This window comes from Haliotis rufescens, unplaced genomic scaffold (assembly GCF_023055435.1).
Source record: "Haliotis rufescens isolate VD_foot unplaced genomic scaffold, xgHalRufe1.0.p SCAF_6, whole genome shotgun sequence".
NCBI lineage: Eukaryota > Metazoa > Mollusca > Gastropoda > Lepetellida > Haliotidae > Haliotis > Haliotis rufescens.
In genome coordinates this window covers 3,142,491-3,164,526 of record NW_025964334.1, presented here as the reverse complement: position 1 = coordinate 3,164,526, position 22,036 = coordinate 3,142,491, and the positions used below count along the sequence as shown (strand labels likewise).

Sequence of the window (22,036 nt, the reverse complement as noted above, 5' to 3'; positions counted from 1 at the left end):
TTGAAGGAATTTACAGAGGAAAAACTGAATTCAAATCGTCAAAGCCAGAGAGTATTCAGTCTCAAATATCCTTAAAACAGACTGGATCACTATTCTCAAAGTATTCGCGAAAGGACACGTGTCTCCTGCGACCGACAGAAGCACCAGTCACTAACATTTGTTTATATATTAAGAACTTAAGTGCTAGTAGATCAGAAGCTGTGGAAACCTCATGTAAAGGACAAAGCATCATGTTGACAAGCAACGAGTCATATTGAGTACATTTCTGAAATGACTGAACTAGCCTTTGAGGGTGAAACCTTAAATGAAAGCTTAGTTGAAATGAAAATAAATGAACATGCTCAACATTATCTAAACAATTGAGAACTATGGACGCCATCAACAGGAGCTGATGGGATGAAGGAACGTGTGTCACCGTGGATCACTTTTTCACATGTCACGGTCCAGTGCCGCTACGTTCCCCGACTCTATTTCCGGCACGGCTCGGTAATCACCGGCGGTCGCTATCTTACAGAGTCAGATCATTTGGCGTAAGAGAATTAGTGGCCCAAACTTTATTTCTTTCTTGTAATCTAATGACACTCTCCAACCATGTAATGACCGGATGTGTGATGTCTCTCGTATGTTCGCTTACATAATCTTGGTAGTTCCGGATTGATTTTGAATGCACCATGAATTGCCTCCAATTCAGCAGTGAATACTGACTGAGCATCAGACAGGCGGATCGAATGTGCTTTGGGTTAAGAGCTGTGGATATGGATCCCGTAACCAGCACTGTTGTTGATAGGATTCTTGGATCCATCTGTGTATATATGGACCAAGCTGTCCCAGGTAGTCTGAATTTTAGTGATAGCTACTGTTCGTAGTAGGGTTGGATTCTTCTTTTTCAGTGACTTCTGATGTTAAAACAGTGTCAACCGTGGGAGGTTTTTAAGTCCAGGGAGGGTGTAACCCTTTGTAGTGACTTTCTGGTGGCTGAATGTCATCACAATTGTGACTTCGGTTGAGTTATTTGACCAGTATTTGATGCCGAGTGAAAGGCCCCACAACCATAGTCTATTTTGGATCGGATAAGTGATTAGTAGAGGTCCAGCTCTGTGTCCGTCGAGGTGGCGCAACAACAAGAACAACAAAAACAACAACATCGTATCTTCACCCTCCAGGCTCGGTTAAATCGTTCACGATCGTCTCGCTTCTGGAGTGGTCACGTTCGAAAGTCAGGTTTTGTCAGTAAGAGGATTCTTATTTGATGACACCCCGGATTATTGGAGCATAGCTCCGAAAAAACGTTTTAAACGTATGTAAGCAAGATAAGTTTGTTACTAGTATTTTATAAAAGGTTCAACATTGCAGAAATGTACTGGAATACATCTTACTTGTTCTATAAATGGGCTTTCTAGTTCCACACTTGGTCGAGTTGCCAGGATCCTGATCGAGTAATTCCCATCCAGCAGGTGCTCCGTACCAGCCAGGTGCTAGTGTGCTGTCGTCATGTACCACGGGGTTTCCTGGGTAACTTAGGGCTCTTGATGGTATGTTGTCAAGCTCTGTGAAGTTTCCACAAGGATCCATCTCTGAAAGCAACATTGTACACACACATGATCAATCGGCATCGGGATGGAACTTCTACAATTAATGAAATACCAATCAAGTAACTTAAAACTAGTTTTCATGATTTTATTTCGGTTGATTGTAAAAAGCATCTCGTATATCAAAACCCATTTCCCACACTATTTACAAAATATTACAAATTGTTTTGTAACAGTCCTCAATCAGGTATTGCTGTATAATTTCATAGAAACGTGTATTTGGTGTGCCTGCTGTGTGAGGCCCGTATGTTACATTTGAAATACATCATTCCTAATGTTTCAATTATTCCAAGAAATTCAGGTGAGATGAAAAGACTTCTGGCATTATTGTTCAAATTTAGAAGAGGGGGTTATTTACTGTGTACTTACTGGATGATTCAAGTTATTACAATGAATGTTGTATGTTGTGGTATTAGCTAAAGATATCTGAAATCTAAGTTCCATAATTGGTATGTCTGCGTTTCGACTCATGCACATACCGTCACAATTGTCCCCATAATATCCGGAGGCACAGGAGCATATGTGATTGGTTCCTGCAGCCTTAGTGCAAGTGGCTCCATTCAAGCAAGGATTGGAAAGACACGGATCATCCGTGTCTGCAACAGCACAGAATATCGGTAACGACGGCTGTTTATAGATTTAAGAATATCATTTATTTGCACAGTATATGATATGTTTTGTTATCGAAGACTATTAATATATGTTGTTGAATTATCTATTCAAATGTGTTAAGATTAGTAACTTCCGAATACTATCATTACTCAAGAATACATCAACATTTAAGTAACTGCATTCATCACTGAAATTTGTCTTACCCATAGTGTCCATGCTATATATTGAAATAGTAAGGATTTCCCAACATCGTGTTTCCACCTTGATCTTATCTGCGTTATTGTTAACTGTCCACACATATGTAGAACTTAAAGTGCTAAGCAAGGAATATAAAAGCACTTACGAAAGCAGAATCCTGCCAAACTGATTTGCGTACTCAGCTCGTAAATCTCTCTTCCACCACACATCGTCGTCCGGATGGTATACGGGTTGTAGCAGGCCGCGTTTGGGAACCTAATGCACACAGTAGAAGCGTCACCAGATTTACCTTGAAGAAACGAAAAATAGTTTTAATCACAGCTTTTTCCTATAAGAAGTATGAACTCATTTCTGTCAGGCCTAAAGGTCAGATAGTCAGAGTGTTAATTGCCAAATAGTTGTGTGGAATAACTCAAATTGACATGATTTTTTTACTATACAGATGAATGACTATGGAAACGTTACCATATCAATGAAGATGCACTGGAACCAATCATTGAGGTGTTGATTTAAGCAGTAAAGGAATTTACAGAAGGAACAATTAAACTGGAAACGTGAACGCCAGAGACTAATCTCTCTCAAATATCTTTAAAAACAGAATGGATCACTGAAGACAAATTACAAAAAAAAATTCCGCGATAGGCCATGCATGTCCTTCTCTAATGTTGGCACCGGACACTCACACATTTTGCAATTATAAACGTAAGTGCCAGTGGAAACTCCATTTAAAGGTCATTACATCATGTTGAAAAGTTTTGGAATGGCTAAATCGATATTTGGAGGTGAAAGCTTGCATGAAAGCCTAGTTGAAAACAAAGTGTGTGTTTCCATGAAATGAGAAAATATGTACATAAACTCAAGAACAAAAATATTTAAAGATGTGGGCGCTGAGCTGAAGTCGAGCTGAAGGTATTAAACACCGAGCGTAGTTTTTAAGGTATATACATAACCGCATTGTGTTTTACTCCACATTCATCACATTTCCAGCTTTAAAACCTCGACCCATAATTGAGAGTGGGTCGGAAGAAGAGTCATTTTATGGAATGAATTACGTTCGTCTCCGGTGGGAACGTATTTGGTGTCTGATAAGATACTAGTGTACTGAACTAGTTCAGAAAATTATCATATAAGGGACACATCCAATTATAAACAAATATTTAGATCTTCAATTAAATTGAAATGTGAACAAATTTATGAATGATATGTAATTTTATGAATGCTGATTCAAGAATTAGATTAAAGATGAAGATAAACATTTTCCAAAATTGTTACACAATGCAGAAAAGTATTGGGCTACATCTTACTCGTTCTATAAATGGGTTTTCTTGTTCCACACTTGGTGGTGTTGCCAGGATCCTGACTGAGTAACTCCCACCCAACAGGTGCTCCATACCAGCCGGGGGTCAGTGTGCTGTCGTCATGCACTACAGGGTTTCCTGGGTAACCAGGGGCTCGTGTTGCTATGTTGTCAAGTTCTGTGAAGTTTCTACACGGATCCATCTCTGGAAGGAAAATTGCACACACATGTGATATCAATCAACGTCGGGATGGAACGTCTGCACGTCATGAAATAGTAATTTAGTAACTGAAAACCAGCTTTGATGACTTGACTTTGGCTTCATGGTCAAAAGCACCTGGTGCAATTGTTTTGAAACTGATGTGGCCTGGAAAGAGCTCTTGTTAAAGTTTGTTAGAACTTCCCAATGCTCAACTTTCCCTTTATATCGAAAATAATATTTGAGCAGCTCCAGTCTTTGGTGTCTACATTTTTCAACTTTATTGAAAGACCGAGCATGCCTCTACGATGATATCAAAGATCATCATAAGACTCTTGCTGAAAAGGTGTTTGATCAAGTTTACAACATTCAAAGTCTCAAATAAATTCACAAAAAATGAATTTAGGATATTGGGAGACAATCCTGAATTCGAAGCATAATAACAAAAATGATGTCCGATGCAATTCGCTGTGTTAAGCTTGTTCCATATGTTCTCTTGTTTTTTCAGTTAATGCTTGACTTACCTTTGCATGTGTTTGTGACGAGTGCCACTGATGGGGGGAATATATTCTGGCCTTTTCGCAAACACCTTGTATCATCACTTTTTTTTACAGTGATTCATTGCCACGTTCTCATGATCATGGTATTGTCTGAATCATACCATCGTCTCTGCTTTTGGTACAGAGTTCTTGTGACTATGGAAAAGGTTTGTGTGGTCTTTACTTCTCGTAATGCACATACCGTCACAGTTGTCCCCATAATATCCAGAGGGACAGGAGCAGATGTGATTGGTTCCTGTCGCCTTAGTACAAGCGGCTCCATTCGGGCAAGGATTGGAGAGACATGGATCGTCCGTGTCTGAAATTGCACAGAAGAGTGTTTACAGATTTAAGATTACCATTCATCTATATGTTACATATACTATTTTTGTCAAGGAAGACTACTCATGTATTTCGTCGAGTTCTGTGTTAAATTGTGAGGAGCGGGATTCTTACGTTTCAAAATACTTACATTAGTCAAAAGTATATCAAAACATACTTCAGCAATTCAGATCACTGTAAATGGTCATTACAATGACCTATCGTTATCCATGCGATATCTGGAATAATTATTCCTTTCCCAACATCATTATCTGCCATGATAACATCTGCATTATTATTTACTATGAAAACATACACAGAACCTATTCGGTTATATTAAGAATATATAAGCACTTACGAAAGCAGAATCCTGACAAACTGATTTCCGTTTTGAGCTCGTATATCTCTCTTCCACCACACATCGTCGTCCGGATTGTGTATGGTTTGTAGCAGGCCGCGTTTGGGAACCTAATGCACACGGTAGAAGCGTCACCAGATTTACCTGGAAAAATCCAAACATTGTTTTGTTCAATACTGTTTCCTATAGTAAATATGGACTAATATATCTAATGACTGAATGCAAAATCTTCAGGGTCTAAACTGTCAAATAAATGCTTACAACAACACATGCTGACATTGTTTTTGAAGTTTAAAGATCTCGATCGAGGGTTTTAATGAAAGACATGCAGATGTATTGGAAACGTTACCAATAAATGAAAAAAAAGTTTTAAAAAATGTGTTGTTATGAAACGGTATGGTTTTGAAATATATATTCGTTTGCCGTATCGTGTCTAGCGTTGTAACCTCTCACTTGCCTTTGCATTGTTGTAGGTTACATTTAATTGATGGTATGTGAGAGTATTGTGAGAAATGAGTGGAACACGTTGAATGCCAATTATTAAGAATCATACGTCCTGGAATCACTGCTGCAGATTTCCGAAGATCAATATTCATGTAACATGGTCTTGCAAATGGAACCAATCATGAAGGTGGTGATATTTAAATATTAAAGAAATATACAGGATTCCACCAGTAAAAGCCAGAGAATATTCAGTCTCAAATATCTTTTAAAACAGACTTGATCACTATCAATTACTTAAAGTATTCATGTAAATAACGTGTATCCAGCCGCTAAGCACCAGTAACTTTTTTATATGTTAAATACGTAAGTGCTACTGGATCAGGAGTTGTGGAAACTCCAAATATAGGTCATAGCATCATGTTAACAAACAACGAGTCGTATTCAGTACATCTCTTGAATAACTCAACTGGACTTTGAGCTGAAACCTTGAATAAAAGCTTAGTTAAGATTAGAATTAAAAAAACATGCTCCAAATTATCTAAACAATTGAAAAATATGGACGCCATCAACAGAAGCTGATGGAATGAAGGAAGAAGAAAACGTTTTAAAGGTATGTAAGCCAGATCAGTTTGTGCTTGTCCACATTCATCACGATTCTAGCTTTATCACATCGGTCTGTAAATAATGGAGGGTGACATCCATACATTCTCTATCTTATGTACCAGACTAGTATAGGAAATTATCATTAAAAGTCACGTCTACTTATATAAAAGTATGAAAGCCTTTAATTAAATTGAAATCTGAATCCAATTGATGTATAGCCTGTATTTGCACGCTTTGTGATTTAGGGACTAACTGATAGGTAGATATTAGTATTTTATAAAATGTTCAACTTCACAGAAATATACTGAACCAAATTAAAAACTTCACAATCCTAAAATTTTAACATTTTGACCAGTTATCATTGTGGGCCCTTATTGTGTATTTAAACAGTAATGGCCACGTATTGTCTTCAGATAACACCCGTTTTTGTGCAGGTGAAACGATCAAAATCATGTGCACAGCACTATAGTGACAAAAGTGGTTTTTCATGTGCAACTGGTCACATGGCCATAATACCGCACGTGTTTTCAGCCATACTTGTTAGCAGTCATTAAAAAAAAAGAAAAATACAATAAAAAAAAAGTCATTACGGCAATTTGTCATGCCACGCCTTTTAAATGTGCAACGTGAACGTGCCATCGGCATGTTGCCGACAGGAACGTCCGTGGCTGAAGTCGCAAGGACGATGGGTTGTAGTCGACGGACTGTTTATGATTTACAGACGCATCTACAGCAAACGGGTACAACCGCTGATCGCCCACGGCCAGGTCGACCACGTGTGACGTCACATGCAGAGGATCGTCAGATTGTGTTACGTCACCTCTGTAACCGATTTTGACGGCTACATCAACCAAAAATGAACTGTTTAGGGGTAGACTGAGTGCGATAACTGTTCGAAACCGTCTGAGAACTGCTCACCTTCAAGCACGACGGCCATACTGCGGGCCGATTCTGACTCAATTACACAGAGGTCAACGTCAGTTGTGGGCACAGCGACACTAACGATGGACTCAGAGGAATTGGAATCAAGTCGTCCTCAGTGATGAATCCCGATTTAATCTTCGATTTGCTGATGGTAGGGCGAGGGTCCGGAGGCGCCGTCATGAACGTTACGCCCAGTGTTGTGTACAGGAAGTTGACAGATTTCGAGGCGGAAGTGTCATGGTGTGGGATGCTCTCTGTGGCAATGCACGTTCGAGGCTTCTTGTCATCCGTGGCAACCTCAACGCTCCTGCTTAACGCGACCAGGTACTGGCACCAGAACTTCTGCCTTTTATGGCAGCACATTGACCCGGTTTGATCTTCCAACACGACAATGCCAGACCCCACACAGCATTTTGAAAAGGAATTTCGTCATGGGCTGGCCGTCAAGGTCTCCTGACCTCAATCCCATCGAACACGTCTGGGATGCTCTTGGCAGAAGTCTGCGCACTCTCCAGAACCAACCACAGTATTTGCAAGATCTTGGCACCATTTTGCAGGAACAATGGCGTCGTCTTCCCAATCATGTGTTCACAAGTATCACAAGGTCCATGCGGAGGCGTTGTGTGGCAGCTGTCAACGCACATGGTGGCCATACACGCTACTGAACTTGTGTGCCATCAGATTCTCGTGCTTGGGACTTATGGTTTAAACTGTTGATGTTATTACCGAATACCGTAGGTGCTTGGAACAAATTATGGTTACCACCGTTAATTAAGATCCTTCTTTGGACATTAATGATTAAAAATTACCTTCTCTGATACATTTGTCCGCTGTATATCATATATGGGATTACTTTTAAAAATGGAATACATCTTACTAGTTCTATAAATTGGCTTTCTAGTTCCACACAAGGTCGAGTTCCCAGGATCCTGACTAAGTAATTCCCATCCTGCAGGTGCTCCATACCAGCCGGGTGCTAGTGTGCTGTCGTCATGTACTACCGGGTTTCCTTGGAAACTAGGGGCCCTTGATGGTATGTTGTCAAGCTCTGTAACGTTTGTGCAGGGATCCATCTCTGAAAGCAAAATTGTACACACACACACGATCAATCGGCGTCGGGATGGAACTTGTGCACTTAATGAAATACCTAGGTAGTAACTGAAAACTAGTTTTCATGATTTTGATTCGGTTTATTTTAAAAAGCATCTCGTATATCAAAACCATTTCCCACACTATTTCCAAATATTACAAATTGTTTTCTAACAGTCCTAGATCAGGTATTGCTGTAACATTTTATAGAAACAGGTATTTGGTGTGCCTGCTGTGTGAGGCCCGTATGTTACATTTGAAATACATCATTGCTAATGTTGCAATTGTTCCAAGAAATTCAGATGAGATATCGATGAAAAGACATGTGGTATAATTGTTCAAATTTAGAAGAGGGGATTACTTACTGTGTACTTACTGCATTATTGAAGTTATCACAATGAATGCTGTATGTTGTGGTATAAGTTAATGCTATCTGAAATCTACCTTCCATAACTGGTATGTCTGCGTTTCGACTCATGCACATACCGTCACAATTCTCCCCATAATAACCAGGGGCACAGGAGCATATGTGATTGGTTCCTGTCCCCTTAGTGCAAGTGGCTCCATTCAAGCAAGGATTGGAAAGACATGGATCATCCGTGTCTGCAACAGAACAGAATGTTGTCAATGATGGGTGTTCATAGATTTAAGAATATCATTTATTTGCACAGTATATGAGATTTTTGTTGTCGAAGACTTTTAATATTTGCTGTAGAATTCTTTGTTCAAGTCTGTTAAAGATTCTTAACTTCCGAATATTAACATGAGTCAAGAATACATTAACACATATTTAAGTAACTGTGCCTTTATGACTAAAATTTTACAACCCATAGTGTCCATGCTGTATCTTGAAATAGTATTGATTTCCCAACATCATGTTTCCATCATGATCTTATCTGCATTATTGTTTACTGTCAACAAATATACAGAACTAAATGTGTAAAGCAAGGAATGTAAAAGCACTTACGAAAGCAGAATCCTGAAACTGATTTCTTACGTTTCAAAACACTAACATTAGTCAAAAGTATATCAACACATACTTCAGGAATTCTGATTACAGCAAATTGTCATTCAAATAACCCATCGCTACCCATGCGATATCTCGAAAAATTATTGCTTTCACAACATCATAATCCGACATGATCACATGTACATTATTATTTACTATGAAAACATACAGAGAACCTATTCGGTTATATTAGGAATATAAAAGCACTTACGAAAGCAGAATCCTGACAAACTGATTTCCGTTTTGAGCTCGTAAATCTCTCTTCTACCACACATCGTCGTCCGGATGGTATATGGGTTGTAGCAGGCCGCGTTTGGGAACCTTATGCACACGGTAGAGGCGTCACCAGATTTACCTTGAAGAAATGAAAAATAGTTTTGGTCAACAATATTTTCCATAAGAAGTATGAACTAATATCTCTGAAGGTAGATAGAAGAAATACAAAATAATTGCAAAGGTTGTATACAGCGACACCCAGATATTGATAAAATATCTTGGCTTCTGTTTGCCAATATCGTAATTATTTCGCGTACTGTACCTGGACTTCAAAGTTAGATAAATGTGCTGGAACAATTTTGTGAACAATTTGGTTCAAGTGTTACAACAAGAAAGACCAAAAGTATTGTTTTCAAAAATGGCAATATGTTACCAAAAGGATGGTTTTACAAAGACAGCTATCTAGACATAGTTACAAGCTATAAATATTTGGGAGTACATTTTTCTGGAATTGTTACATTGGAATATTCATTCAAGACAGGCTGCAACACATGCAAAGAAGAATCTCTATGGGCTTTTTTAAAAAGAATGACACAAAAATAAAGTCAATTCTATTATATGGGCGGGGTGTACATGAGTTAGATTTGTTTGAAAGGATTCATGTATATACATGCGAAAGATATTTTGGAGTAAAGAGTAAACACTCCCAATGTAGTTGTATATGGTGAATGTGGTAGGTTTCCAATATATATATGTATATATGTTATAGGGAATATGTATAATCAGGGAATATGTATAATCCCTGAAATTTTCAGGGAGTATATTTAATGATCGATTCACTCAGAAAATATACATAATCCCTAAGATTTTCAGGTATTATACATATTCCCTGATTTAACATTAAGTGTTTTAGACATATTTCCTGAAATTACTTGAGGCTCTTATATGGTCAAACTTGATAAAAAAAATCGAGAAGACAAATTTATTTGACATGATAACAAATACCTTTCACTTAACTTAACAATTAGTCTTAACTGTAATCAAAACATAGGATAGAAATGATATTAAAATACTGTTAATTGTGAAATTAATGCGTCTCCAAAAGAATGCGACCGATGGCCCCTAGCCAAAAAGGCGACACCCCTCTCCTCTCAAGCATCAGTGGAGTCCGTAAATCTGTGTTCTCCTGACCTAGAAGAATCTGTGAACACTCCTGATTCCCTGATCAAATCACGTCAAGAAGCTTGACTTGTACACAACAGCTGTGAAAGGTGGCATACTGAATGGGAAGTTCTCTCGTAACCAGTTTGATATTTGTGCTACAGCATTGTACTCAACTGAAGACGTTGTCACTGACAAGAACATATCACTTTGCACTCGACTGTGCAGTTTGAATCCAACTGTGGAGGCGAGGTTTCACCCGGTGTAACTGTGCTGACACAAAGAAATGTCATACCAACAGATGTAGATGTTTCAAGGCTAAGCTGCTTTGTAACTCAAGGTGCCACTCGAGTCTTACATGTGTCGACAAAAACTAAATTGTTGTCATGTCAAATAAATTTGCCTTCTCATAAATTATTATTTTTTTAATCAACTTTGACCATTTCAGAGCCTCAAAAGTAATTTCAGGGAATATGTCTAAAAAACTTGATGTTAAATCAGGAAATATATATAATACCTGAAACCTTTAGGGATTATGTGTATTCCCTGAGTGAATCAGACATTAAATATATTCCCTGAAAATTTCAGGGATTATACATATTCTCTGATTATACACATTCCCTGTAACATTAATAATAAAGGCAAGGTCAAAATGTAGATTGTCTTGAACATTTTGTTAACTTGTGTACGCACATGTTCACAGATACGTACATAGAAAAGTGGTAAGATGTCAGTACTTTAGTTTGTTTGAAACACAGTTTATAACCGCAGAAAATCCTTTGAAACCACTCTTGTACAAATAAAGAATTGCATTTCTAGATTCAGATGCTCACCACATGAATTAACTATTGAAACGGGAAGATATTCCAAAATCCCAAAGGAAATTAGACGATGTCGAATGTGTAATTTACAGCTAATAGAAGATGAGTACAATGATGTTCTCATTTGCCCATTTTGTCAGAATTTACGAATTGCATACCTACATCCATCAATGTATCAATTTTCAGATATATTTAAGTTTAATGAATTAATAGCTTCTATAAATATTAATGTCCTGAAGCCTTTGACTGTGTACATATTCCAAGCAATGAAATTTAAAAATAATACGATGAGTGACTTAAACAAATAGAAATCAATATGTCCACCTACTATCCACAAAGGTTATGTACTATAGGCCTATTGCCTTTCAGTATTTCTGAAATAAAAACTGATTCTTTGAAGGTCGAGGTATTAAGCATGGAGAGTGTTTTTGAGGTATATCAGTGACCAATATTGTTTTACTCCGCATTCATCACTTGGCCTGTAAATAATGGAGAGTTGGTCGGGAGAAATAGTGGTTTCATGGAAAGATCTAGTACCTCTCCGGTGGGAACTTATCTGGTATCTTATAACATACTACTGTTCTGAACTATTTCAGGAAAATATCACATGAAGGGCTTCATGCAATTATAAACAAATATTTAAATCTGCAATTAGATTTAAATGTGCACAAATTGATGAATGATATGTAATTTGATAATTGTTGATCCAGGCATTAAATTAAAGATAAAGATTACCATTTTCCAAAATTGTTAAACAATACAGAAAAGTATTGGACTACATCTTACTCGTTCTATAAATGGGTTTTCTTGTTCCACACTTGGTGGTGTTGCCAGGATCCTGACTGAGTAACTCCCACCCAACAGGTGCTCCATACCAGCCGGGGGTCAGTGTGCTGTCGTCATGCACTACAGGGTTTCCTGGGTAACCAGGGGCTCGTGTTGCTATGTTGTCAAGTTCTGTGAAGTTTCTACACGGATCAATCTCTGAAAGCAAAATTGTACACAAATGTGATATCAATCGACGCCCGAATAGAACCTGTGCACGGGATGGAAATAGCTCTTGTCGAAGTTTGTTGTATTTTTTAATAGTCAACTTCCTCTTAATATCAAGCAATATTCTAGCAGTTCCAGCCGTTGTTGTCTACATTTCACAACTTTGATGTTAAACCGAAAATGTTTCTTTGCGAAGATTTCAAAGATCGTCATACAACTCCTGCTCAAAAGTTGTGTGACAAATTTATTCATTCAAAGTCTGAAATAAATTTACAAATAATGTATAATAGATATAGGAAGACATTTCGAAATTTGACGCATCAATGACCAAAATGATGTCCGACTAGATTCCCTGTTTTGGCTTTTATCCATATGTTCTCTTGTTTCTGGTTAATACTTGACTTGCCTTTGCATGTGATGCGACCGGTTGGAGAGGATACTCTATCATCACTTTTTGAGAGGGATTCAATAACACGTGCTCATGATATAGTCTGAATCATACCATCGACTCTGCTTTTGGCACAGATTTCTTGTGACTACGGAAAAAGTTTGTGTGTGTTTTATTTCTCGTCATGCACATACCGTCACAGTTGGCCCCATAATATCCAGAGGGACAGGAGCAGATGTGATTGGTTCCTGCTGCCTTAGTGCAAGTGGCTCCGTTTGGGCAAGGATTGGAAAGACATGGATCATCCGTGTCTGCAATTAAAAAGAAGAGTGTTTTCAGATTAAGGTTACTATTTATCTACATGTTCCATGTACTATTTTTGTCAAGGGAGACTTCTCATGTATTTCGTCGAATTCTCTGTTAAATTGTGAGGAGGGGGATTCTTACGTTTCAAAATGCTAACATTAGTCAAAATTACATCAACACATACTTCAGCAATTCTCATCACTGAAAATGGTCATTAAAATACCCATCGCTACCCATGGAGAATATGAATAATTATTCATTTCCCAACATCACGTTTCCGCCATGATCACATCTGCATTATTGTTCACAATGAAAACATACACAGAACCTATTCGGTTATATTAGGAACATACAAGCACTTACGAAAGCAGAATCCTGACAAACTGATTTGCGTTTTGAGCTCGTATATCTCTCTTCCACCACACATCGTCGTCCGGATTGTGTATGGTTTGTAGCAGGCCGCGTTTGGGAACCTAATGCACACGGTAGAAGCGTCACCAGATTTACCTTGAACAAGCCAAACATAGTTTTGTTCAACAATGTTTCCTATAGGAAGTATGGACTAATATATCTTATGCCTTAATGTAAAATAGTCATGGTCTAAATTGTCAAATAAATGCCTATAACAGCACACGTTGTTACATGATGTTTGAAGGTTAAAGAACTTGATCGAGGGTTAATATGAATAACATGCAGATGTATTGGAAACGTTACTAATAAATGAAAAAAAAAAAGTTTCGGGATGAAACGGTATAAACAGACAGTGTTCTTACATTCCTCTGTCATGCGCGTTTAGGGATTCTGGCTTTGATCGTTTTGGTTTTGAAATAAGTATCCTTTACCGAAAAGTATCTTTCGTTTTAACCTCTTCAGTACATTTCTTTGCGAGTAAAAACTTGAATGAAAGCTTAGTTGATAGCAAACGTGTCTTTCCATGAAATTAGAATAAATTAACATGCTCTAAATCATCTGAACAATTGAGAATTATGAACGCCATAAACAGTAGGTGATGCTACAAAGGTAGGAGAAAACATTTTATAGGTATGTAGGCGAGATGAGTCTGTTCTATTCCACATTCATCACGATTCCAGCTTGAGAGTGACATCCATAAATTCTCTTTCTTATGTACTGGACTAGTTTAGGAAATTATCATTTGAAAGATTCTAATATTTCCAGAAATGATCAACATTACAGAAATGTATTGGAATACATCTTACTCGTTCTGTAAATAGGCTTTCTGGTTCCACACTTGGTCGAGTTGCCAGGATCCTGACTGAATAATTCCCATCCAGCAGGTACTCCATACCAGCCGGGTGCTAGTGTGCTGTCGTCATGTACTACGGGGTTTCCTGGGTAACTTGGGGCTCTTGATGGTATGTTGTGAAGCTCGGTAAAGTTTCCACAAGGATCCATCTCTGAAAGCAAAATTGATAGACATCACGAATATCCCTACCAAGAAAACTTGTGTCTGGTGACACAGATACTGACAATAATTCTGTCCGGGTGGTCCGACTCGTCTACTTGGTTGATGCAGGACAGACACAAATATACTTTTGTTGATTTGTAGATAAACATGCTGTGATTTCAGCGTAGAGCTATGATCAAAGGGCGTACTATTATATAGAATTTAGAATCAACGTTGAGAACCATTTTGTGAAAAACAACACATTCTTAACAGTAAATTATTGTAAACTACAGTAAACTACGGTTATAACGAACTCAAAAGGACCTCTAATTTTAGTTCGTTATAACCGTAGTTCGTTATAAACATAGATACAGCATAACTACAGCAAATAGTCGGGACAAAAAAGTAAGTTCGTTATATCCATCAGTTCGTTATAAGCGTGTTCGTTATAAACATAGTAGTTAATAGCCAATTCCCTTCAAATGACATTACCCAATTGAACTAGAAATCACGAAGGTCAACGAAACCGCCCCTGTTAAACAATTTGGCCTATGTATGACTGTATGACAATCGGATAACTTCAACGTTCTAATCGTCAACTTTCCCTTTATGTCGAGCAATATTCCTGCAGTTCCTGCCCTTGATGTCTATATTTCACAACTGTTTATGTACCATTGAGCAAGTTCTTTCTACAGGGATTGCAATGAGCGTCATACCCCATTTGCACAGAAGTTGTTCGAACAAGGTCACAACATTCAATGCCGCAGCAAAGCTTTCAAAAGGTTTCATGGTAGACATGTGGATGACATTTCCACATTTAACGCACCAGTGACAAAAATGATGTCCGATGCAATTCCCTGTTTTGGCTTGCATCATAAGTTCCCGTGATTTTTCAGGCGAACAAATGACTTGCCTTTGCATATGTTAGTGACGGGTGGCACCGGGGGCAGGACACGCGAACACCTGGTATCATCACTATTTGATAGTGATTAATTAACAATGTTCATGATGTAGTTACAATCGTACAATCGACTCTGCTTTTAGCAGATATTTCTTATAAAGATGGACATAATTTTGTCGCTTTTATCATTATACACCTAACCAGTACAGGTTTCAATGGACAAACAAAACATGTCCAGATACGATGTATGCAGTAATTCGGTCTCTTTAAAAAAATACTTTATAACAGGAACAATACAACATAAAAGAAAAAGGCTGGCCATGAGGTCAAAATGTAGTAGATAATGATTGGAGAGTGTATACACGGGGTTTCCAGATATATGTTGACAGACTGGAAACTAAACATAGCCTAACTTGGAGTGAGTGAGTGAGTTTGGTTTTACGCCGTTTTTAGCAATATTCCAGCAATATCACGACTGGGGACACCAGTAATGGGCTTCACACATTGTACCCATGTCGGGATTCGAACCCAGGTCTTCGGCGTGACGAGCGAACACTTTAACCACTAGGCTACCCGACCGCCCCGCCTAACTTGGAAGTATGAAGACTTAACGCTTACTGCACAATAACCAGCAGGCAACTCGATATTTGTAATTTTCCTGTAATATAGAAACCAGAGGTAAACTAATGTAGACCTAACAATTCCAAAGTCGACAGAACAGAACAACAGAAAAGAAGTCGTAAATAAATGCAAGTTTCATAATTAAATGGACAGATCAGAAACCATTGTGAACACCAATTGAAAAAACGCACTGGAAAATTGGTCATGTATTTTGCTAATACGAGCGTGAGCCGAACCGAATAGGAAACGGAAATTGGCGGTATTTCTTTTAACACAGTAAACCAATATAGTAGATCTATGTCAAGGTAATAGTAAGGATTTCTTTTCGGTTCGAAAGATCGAGATCGCAAATCGTGCATAAAACATGATAAGGTGCCACACTTATTAAATAAACGTGTTCGTGTAACAATCTATCCAGGGTCCTATCCAAATGACCCTGGTTGCAGTACCAAAACGCAGAGCATTACAAGATCTCAGGTGCTGTTTTACAGGACAGTTATATGCTTGCTTCTGAATGTTAGCAAGTTCTCACTCTCTCTGATATCTGATAATAAAGAGTCCCGAAGAACATACCCCATTTCAGAAAGGATAAAAGTGCAACGACTGTCAAATGTTTAAAAGTTGGTGCCCCGTGAAGATTCCGGGGTAAAATAGGTATTCAGCAACCCATGCTTGTCGTAAAAGGCGACTAACGGGATCGGGTGGTCAGGCTCGCTGACTTGGTTGATGCATGTCGTCGATCCCAATTGCGTGGATCGATGCTCATGATATCAATCAATGGATTGTCTGGTCCAGACTCGATTATTTACAGACCGCCGTCATATAGCTGGAATAATGCTGAGTGCGGCATTAAACAACAAAGCAACCAACCACCAACTAAAAGTTGGTGTTGTTCAGTGGCCCCTGGGCTGTGTCTAGGAGTGCAAAATGTTGACCAGCTTGTGTTGGTACATAATTTGCATTGATTTGGGTGTGTGTGTCAACAACATGAAGTCATCAGCAAAGGTGTGAAGTGAGCATGCTTGTCAGTCGTAACACGCTGTTACTTGGACTGCCGGGTGTGAAGTGAACATGCTTGTCAGTCCTAACACGCTGTTACTTGGACTGCCGGTATTGATGTTTCTTTGAGTAGGCTTTGCAGTTAGTCGAACTGTTTCATGGACATGTGACAGGGACACAGTTGTTATTGACTTCTGACCACTCAACTTATTCCACTATGTTTCATTGTCCATGTTCTGAAACCGGTTTTTATTTGGGTGGCCTTTGGAATATCATTCTTCCTGTGAAGATACCGGGTTAGAATTGGTCTTTAGCAACTCATGCTTATCCCCTGTGAGGGTCCGGGCTGGAATAGGTCTTCAGCAACCGATGCATTCTGTACGAGGTGACTATGCTTGTCGTAAGAGGCGACTAACGGGATCGGGTGGTCAGGTTTGCTGACTTGGTTGATGCATGTCATCGTATCCCACTAGCGTGATGCTCATGATGTCAATCACTGGATTGTCTGGTCCAGGCTCGATTATTTCCAGACCGCCGTCATATAGCTGGAATATTGCTGAGTGTTGCGTTTAACAACAAACAAACAAGAAATATCTCAGACAAGACCCTGTTTGATGTAGAAAGCGAAAACAAATGAATATCATTCCATGTTTACGTGGCTGAACATACTTCTCTGACACCAATAGCTCAGGAAACCAAGGAATGTAGCATGTACACATGATTTCTCAGATCATAAATTCACCGTTTCATTAGTGTCACTGGTATGTTTTAGCATACATATGGTATATTAATTGCGCCAAGAAAAAACAAGGTTATGCTTAGGTAACGTTATGTGTGAAATATTCCGATATAATTAGACAGACATGTGGGTATATTTTCGAAATACTTCTGTTACGTATTCAGGCGAGTGCACACTTGAATCATGCACTTACCTTCACAACTCTCTCCATAGTAGCCGCGGGCACATGAGCACATGTGATTGCTTCCGGACGTCTTAATGCAAGTGGCTCCATTGGCGCAAGGATTCGAAAGACATGGATCATCCGTGTCTGCAATAAGACGGCAGATCTGAAATAACTTGACGAAGAGTTCGTCTGATATATTTTCAGAATCCCTTCTTTAGACGTATTGGACGGTACGGTAGGTTCACAATAATTACAGAGTATATCAACACCATATTTGAGCAAGTCAATCACTTATGACGGATTGCTTGCTTTCTTGCGTGAGTGAGTGAGTGAGTCAAACGATTTTACAAAACTCGTACAAAACAACTTACAAAAGCAGAATCCGGCTGCAGTGGTTTGCGTACTCAGCTGGTATATCTCTCTGCCGCCACACATAGTCGTCTGGATGGTGTACGGTTTGTAACAGGCCGCTCTCGCTAATCTAATACACACGGTAGACGTGTCACCAGTTTTACCTTGAAGAAATATAAAATGTTATTTGGTAAAACAAGAAGAGCATGATTACGGTCAGTATAAATATATATTATTATCATTAACATTTACATCAAAATAAGTATAAAGAAGTACGGCTTATAGTGGGTAGCATTCAATGCTGAGGATAGTTAGTATCGTACAAGCAGCGGAAGCCGGGCAAGCAACACTGAAACAAGCTGATAGGGTTCTATAGTTTCTTCAGGCAGACTGAAATATCTCTTGTAGATGTTTAAAAGAGCAACGGTAAGAGGAAGGTGTACAAAATATGAGGATGCACCAGATTGTTGCAGCGTTCGTTTTGAGCCTTACTTAATATACACATACATAAATGTCATAAGATGTGAGTGAGTTAGTTAGGAGATAAACATACTGTGTTTTTAATGTAGAGCTAGGTTACCTGTAGATTTAACCCCGCTAAATTGAATTTGGAACCGAACGCGCAGCGTGAGGTTTCAAATGTTAAATTTAGCGGGGTTAAATCTACAGGTAACCTAGCTCTACATTGAAAACACAGTATGTTTATCTCCATTCTACCATGACTAAATAAAATGCGAACTCTTTGGTGTTAGCAAATATACTGAGTGAAGCGTAATGGGTTGAGTTCAGTGTTTTGAGTGCGTTATCGATCTGAATTACGGAATAACCGAAAAAAAAATATGGTGCTGTATATCCTCAAGCAGTTTGTTTATACCGTAATACTTCAATCGAACATATGACAGGCATTGGAAGCATATAAGCACGGCAACTTGGTAAGCAAACATGAGGTGGGCATCCGTAAAGAAAACAAAGCAAGCTTTGCAAGGCTTTCGCTCTACATCGCACGTCACCATTATGACGTCATGCCGCTCATTGTGACGCAAATGATATGACGTCACAGTCATATATAGAAAAGCGCCAAAATTCCAAGCTCTCTGTTGTCTCCAAAACGTAAATACATTCCCTTTGTTGATTTCTGTCGTGTTTTTCTGCACAAAATGTATTGCCACACATCCTTTGTATATTGTATTAACCGCATCTGTGCATTTTGTAACCTGTAATTGCTGATATAATTATTTAAATACGCCTACCGACAATGACTGAAAATAGTACCATTCTACGAATATTAGCTTCCGCGGTGAAGCGGCCGTCAAACCAGCTGTTTCAATCAGAGGGGGTTTATTGTGATTTAATAGCCTCTGATTGACCAATCAGAATCGAGTAAATTCCAAATTCATGGTAGAATATGGCTTTACGCCGCTTTCAGCAATATTCCAGCAATAACACGGGGGACGATGTGATTCCCCTTTATTATACTAAGTAATGATGTAAGATGTAACCCTGTCCCCGACCCCGACCCCCACCTTGACCCTGACCCTGACCTGACCTGACCCCGACACTGACCCCACCCTGACCCTGACCCTGACCTGACCCCGACACTGACTCCCTACTTGACCCTCGTTGTTTTATCACCCTCATGCAGAACACCAGACAGGGTAACAACAAGTACCAACTTTGTACGTATTTCAATGTGACAAGGCCGGAGATCTAGCTAACAACCTTCCGCTCTCCAAACAGAAGCTCTACCCACTAGAACACGGATATCAGATGAAATGATAACAATATTAGGGTCTAGCTGGTTTGGATGATTAATTAAGATATGCTTTCAAGAATTGGTTTGTTTGTTTGTTGTACTATTCTATCCTCAAAATGATATTGTTTGTAATATAATTGTAATTATGAATTGTTGGTACGCTTATAATTGATATGTGTTTTGCATATTTAATTTGTTGTTGAATGCCGCTAACTGCAATATTCAAGCTGTACGACGTCCGCCAGACAATCCATTGACTGACATCATAATCTACGCAAATGGGATAAGATGACGTGCATCAACGACATCATCGAGCCTGACCCCCAAATCGCAGTAGTCGCGTATGGGAACGCTAGGCAATCGGAAAAAAATGATATCCATATTTATTCTTCAGTTCAAGATTTTATTATAATTGGTCTTACTTGTTCTATAAATTGGCTTTCTTGTTCCACACTTGGTCGAGTTGCCAGGATCCTGACTGAGTAATTCCCACCCAACAGGTGCTGCATACCAGCCGGGGGCCAGTGAGCTGTCATCATGTACTAAGGGGCTTCCCGAGTAACTAGGGGCCCGTGTTGCTATGTTGTCAAGTTCTGTAAAGCTTCGACACGGATCTTCAACTGAAAACAACATTAGTGTTCAGAGTGAATATGGTTTTACGGCGCTCTTAACAATATTCCAGCAATACACGGATGTGGACATCGGGAAGGGGCGTCATACACTGTACTCATGTGGGAGTCGAACCGAGGTTTCTGCGTGTCGTGAGCGCTTTCACCTCTAAGCAACCCCACTGATCAGTAGAGTTTAGATTTTCTTCAGTTAGGATTGCGACACGTGTAACATTGTTGACAAGTTGACATTGGGGTGAGTGGAGTTTAACCTCGCGCTCTAGATTATTGCACTTAAATAGCGACGTGCATGAATGTATGCGTAGCTGCTTGTACCAGCCCTGATGTATGACGGTTTTATAGTGCTAGCCCACTAGCGATCTGAACATAGTTAAATCTAGACTAGACAAACCCATGAGCGAAGGTAAGGGCAACGATTGGCGCCATCGACATCCTTCATAACCTTGTACCAGCTCTGACGTATGACGGTTTTATAGTGCTAGCCAACTAGTGATCTGAACATAATTAAATCTAGACTAGACAAACCCATGACCGAAGGTAAGAGCAACGATTGGCGCCATCGACAGCCTTCAGAACCTGACCTCTTGTTCATGAAAGAATGTTGGTTTGTTAAACGCAATTATCTGACAGATACCAATAACGTCATAGGCCTTCTAGAAGTGCCTACATGATAACATCTCACCTTGGATATTCTTCTAAACAGCTCAAAGTTTTGGAGCATTGGTTCTTCAGAATTAATATTATCGATATCCTTATGGTACTCTAGATATAAGGTTTACAGTGCGGAGTTCATTGTCAGTACTATACTTACACTGGCTGTAGCAGGACGGGATTACAAGCAGGAGAAGCAGCGTGGTCGCCATGTCCTGAAAGAATCAACGTCTGAAATAAGCCTGCTTCAAGGTTGGCGTGATTGAGGGAACGGTGTACATCCTACGTTTGAAAATACTCAAGCAATAACAGAGTCGGTTGACAGCATGGACAAGTACACTGTCAGGTCACGATGTTACAGAATCAGCCACGTCACACGACGGGCATGCGTAACAATTATTGGGATCTGTAAATTTAATGTTGACCTCCTACATTCTGTTTATGGTTTACAAATAGCAATGGATGGAAACCAAGTAATTGAAACAGGAGGCTTAACAGACAGTCCTGTAAATGTACCCACGTGTCTCTTTCAAGAAAACTGAGTCACAAACTGAGGTACCTACATTCACCAAGTCAGCAGATATACAATCTGTTCGATGATTCAAGACTAATAATTCACAGTCTTGTCCAAAGAAGTAAACGACTGGTACAAGACGGACATAGAGACATAAAGTGTTACAACTGGACACAAAGGTCATACATCTTACTGTGTACTGTGTGTTTCGCAGACAGTTCATGGAATATATAATAATAC

At 39.1% G+C, this 22,036-nt stretch overlaps 1 protein-coding gene across 7 annotated transcripts in view; it reads right to left on the bottom strand.

Annotated features, from left to right (window-relative positions):
* LOC124149777 (neurogenic locus notch homolog protein 1-like) overlaps positions 1-22,036 on the bottom strand; it is a 54,285-nt gene that overhangs the window by 32,052 nt on the left and 197 nt on the right. For all 7 annotated transcript variants that reach the window (XM_048385560.1, XM_048385563.1, XM_048385561.1 and 4 more), the window contains exons 2-18: positions 21,443-21,497; positions 20,425-20,622; positions 18,270-18,413; positions 17,926-18,042; positions 14,285-14,482; positions 13,431-13,574; positions 12,956-13,072; positions 12,167-12,364; positions 9,394-9,537; positions 8,660-8,776; positions 7,962-8,159; positions 5,114-5,257; positions 4,637-4,753; positions 3,704-3,901; positions 2,545-2,688; positions 2,069-2,185; positions 1,377-1,574 (exon numbers count right to left, since the gene is read on the bottom strand). In XM_048385560.1, coding sequence (XP_048241517.1) covers positions 1,377-1,574; positions 2,069-2,185; positions 2,545-2,688; positions 3,704-3,901; positions 4,637-4,753; positions 5,114-5,257; positions 7,962-8,159; positions 8,660-8,776; positions 9,394-9,537; positions 12,167-12,364; positions 12,956-13,072; positions 13,431-13,574; positions 14,285-14,482; positions 17,926-18,042; positions 18,270-18,413; positions 20,425-20,622; positions 21,443-21,497 — 2,548 coding nt within the window. The remainder of the gene's footprint in view (positions 1-1,376; positions 1,575-2,068; positions 2,186-2,544; positions 2,689-3,703; positions 3,902-4,636; positions 4,754-5,113; positions 5,258-7,961; positions 8,160-8,659; positions 8,777-9,393; positions 9,538-12,166; positions 12,365-12,955; positions 13,073-13,430; positions 13,575-14,284; positions 14,483-17,925; positions 18,043-18,269; positions 18,414-20,424; positions 20,623-21,442; positions 21,498-22,036) is intronic.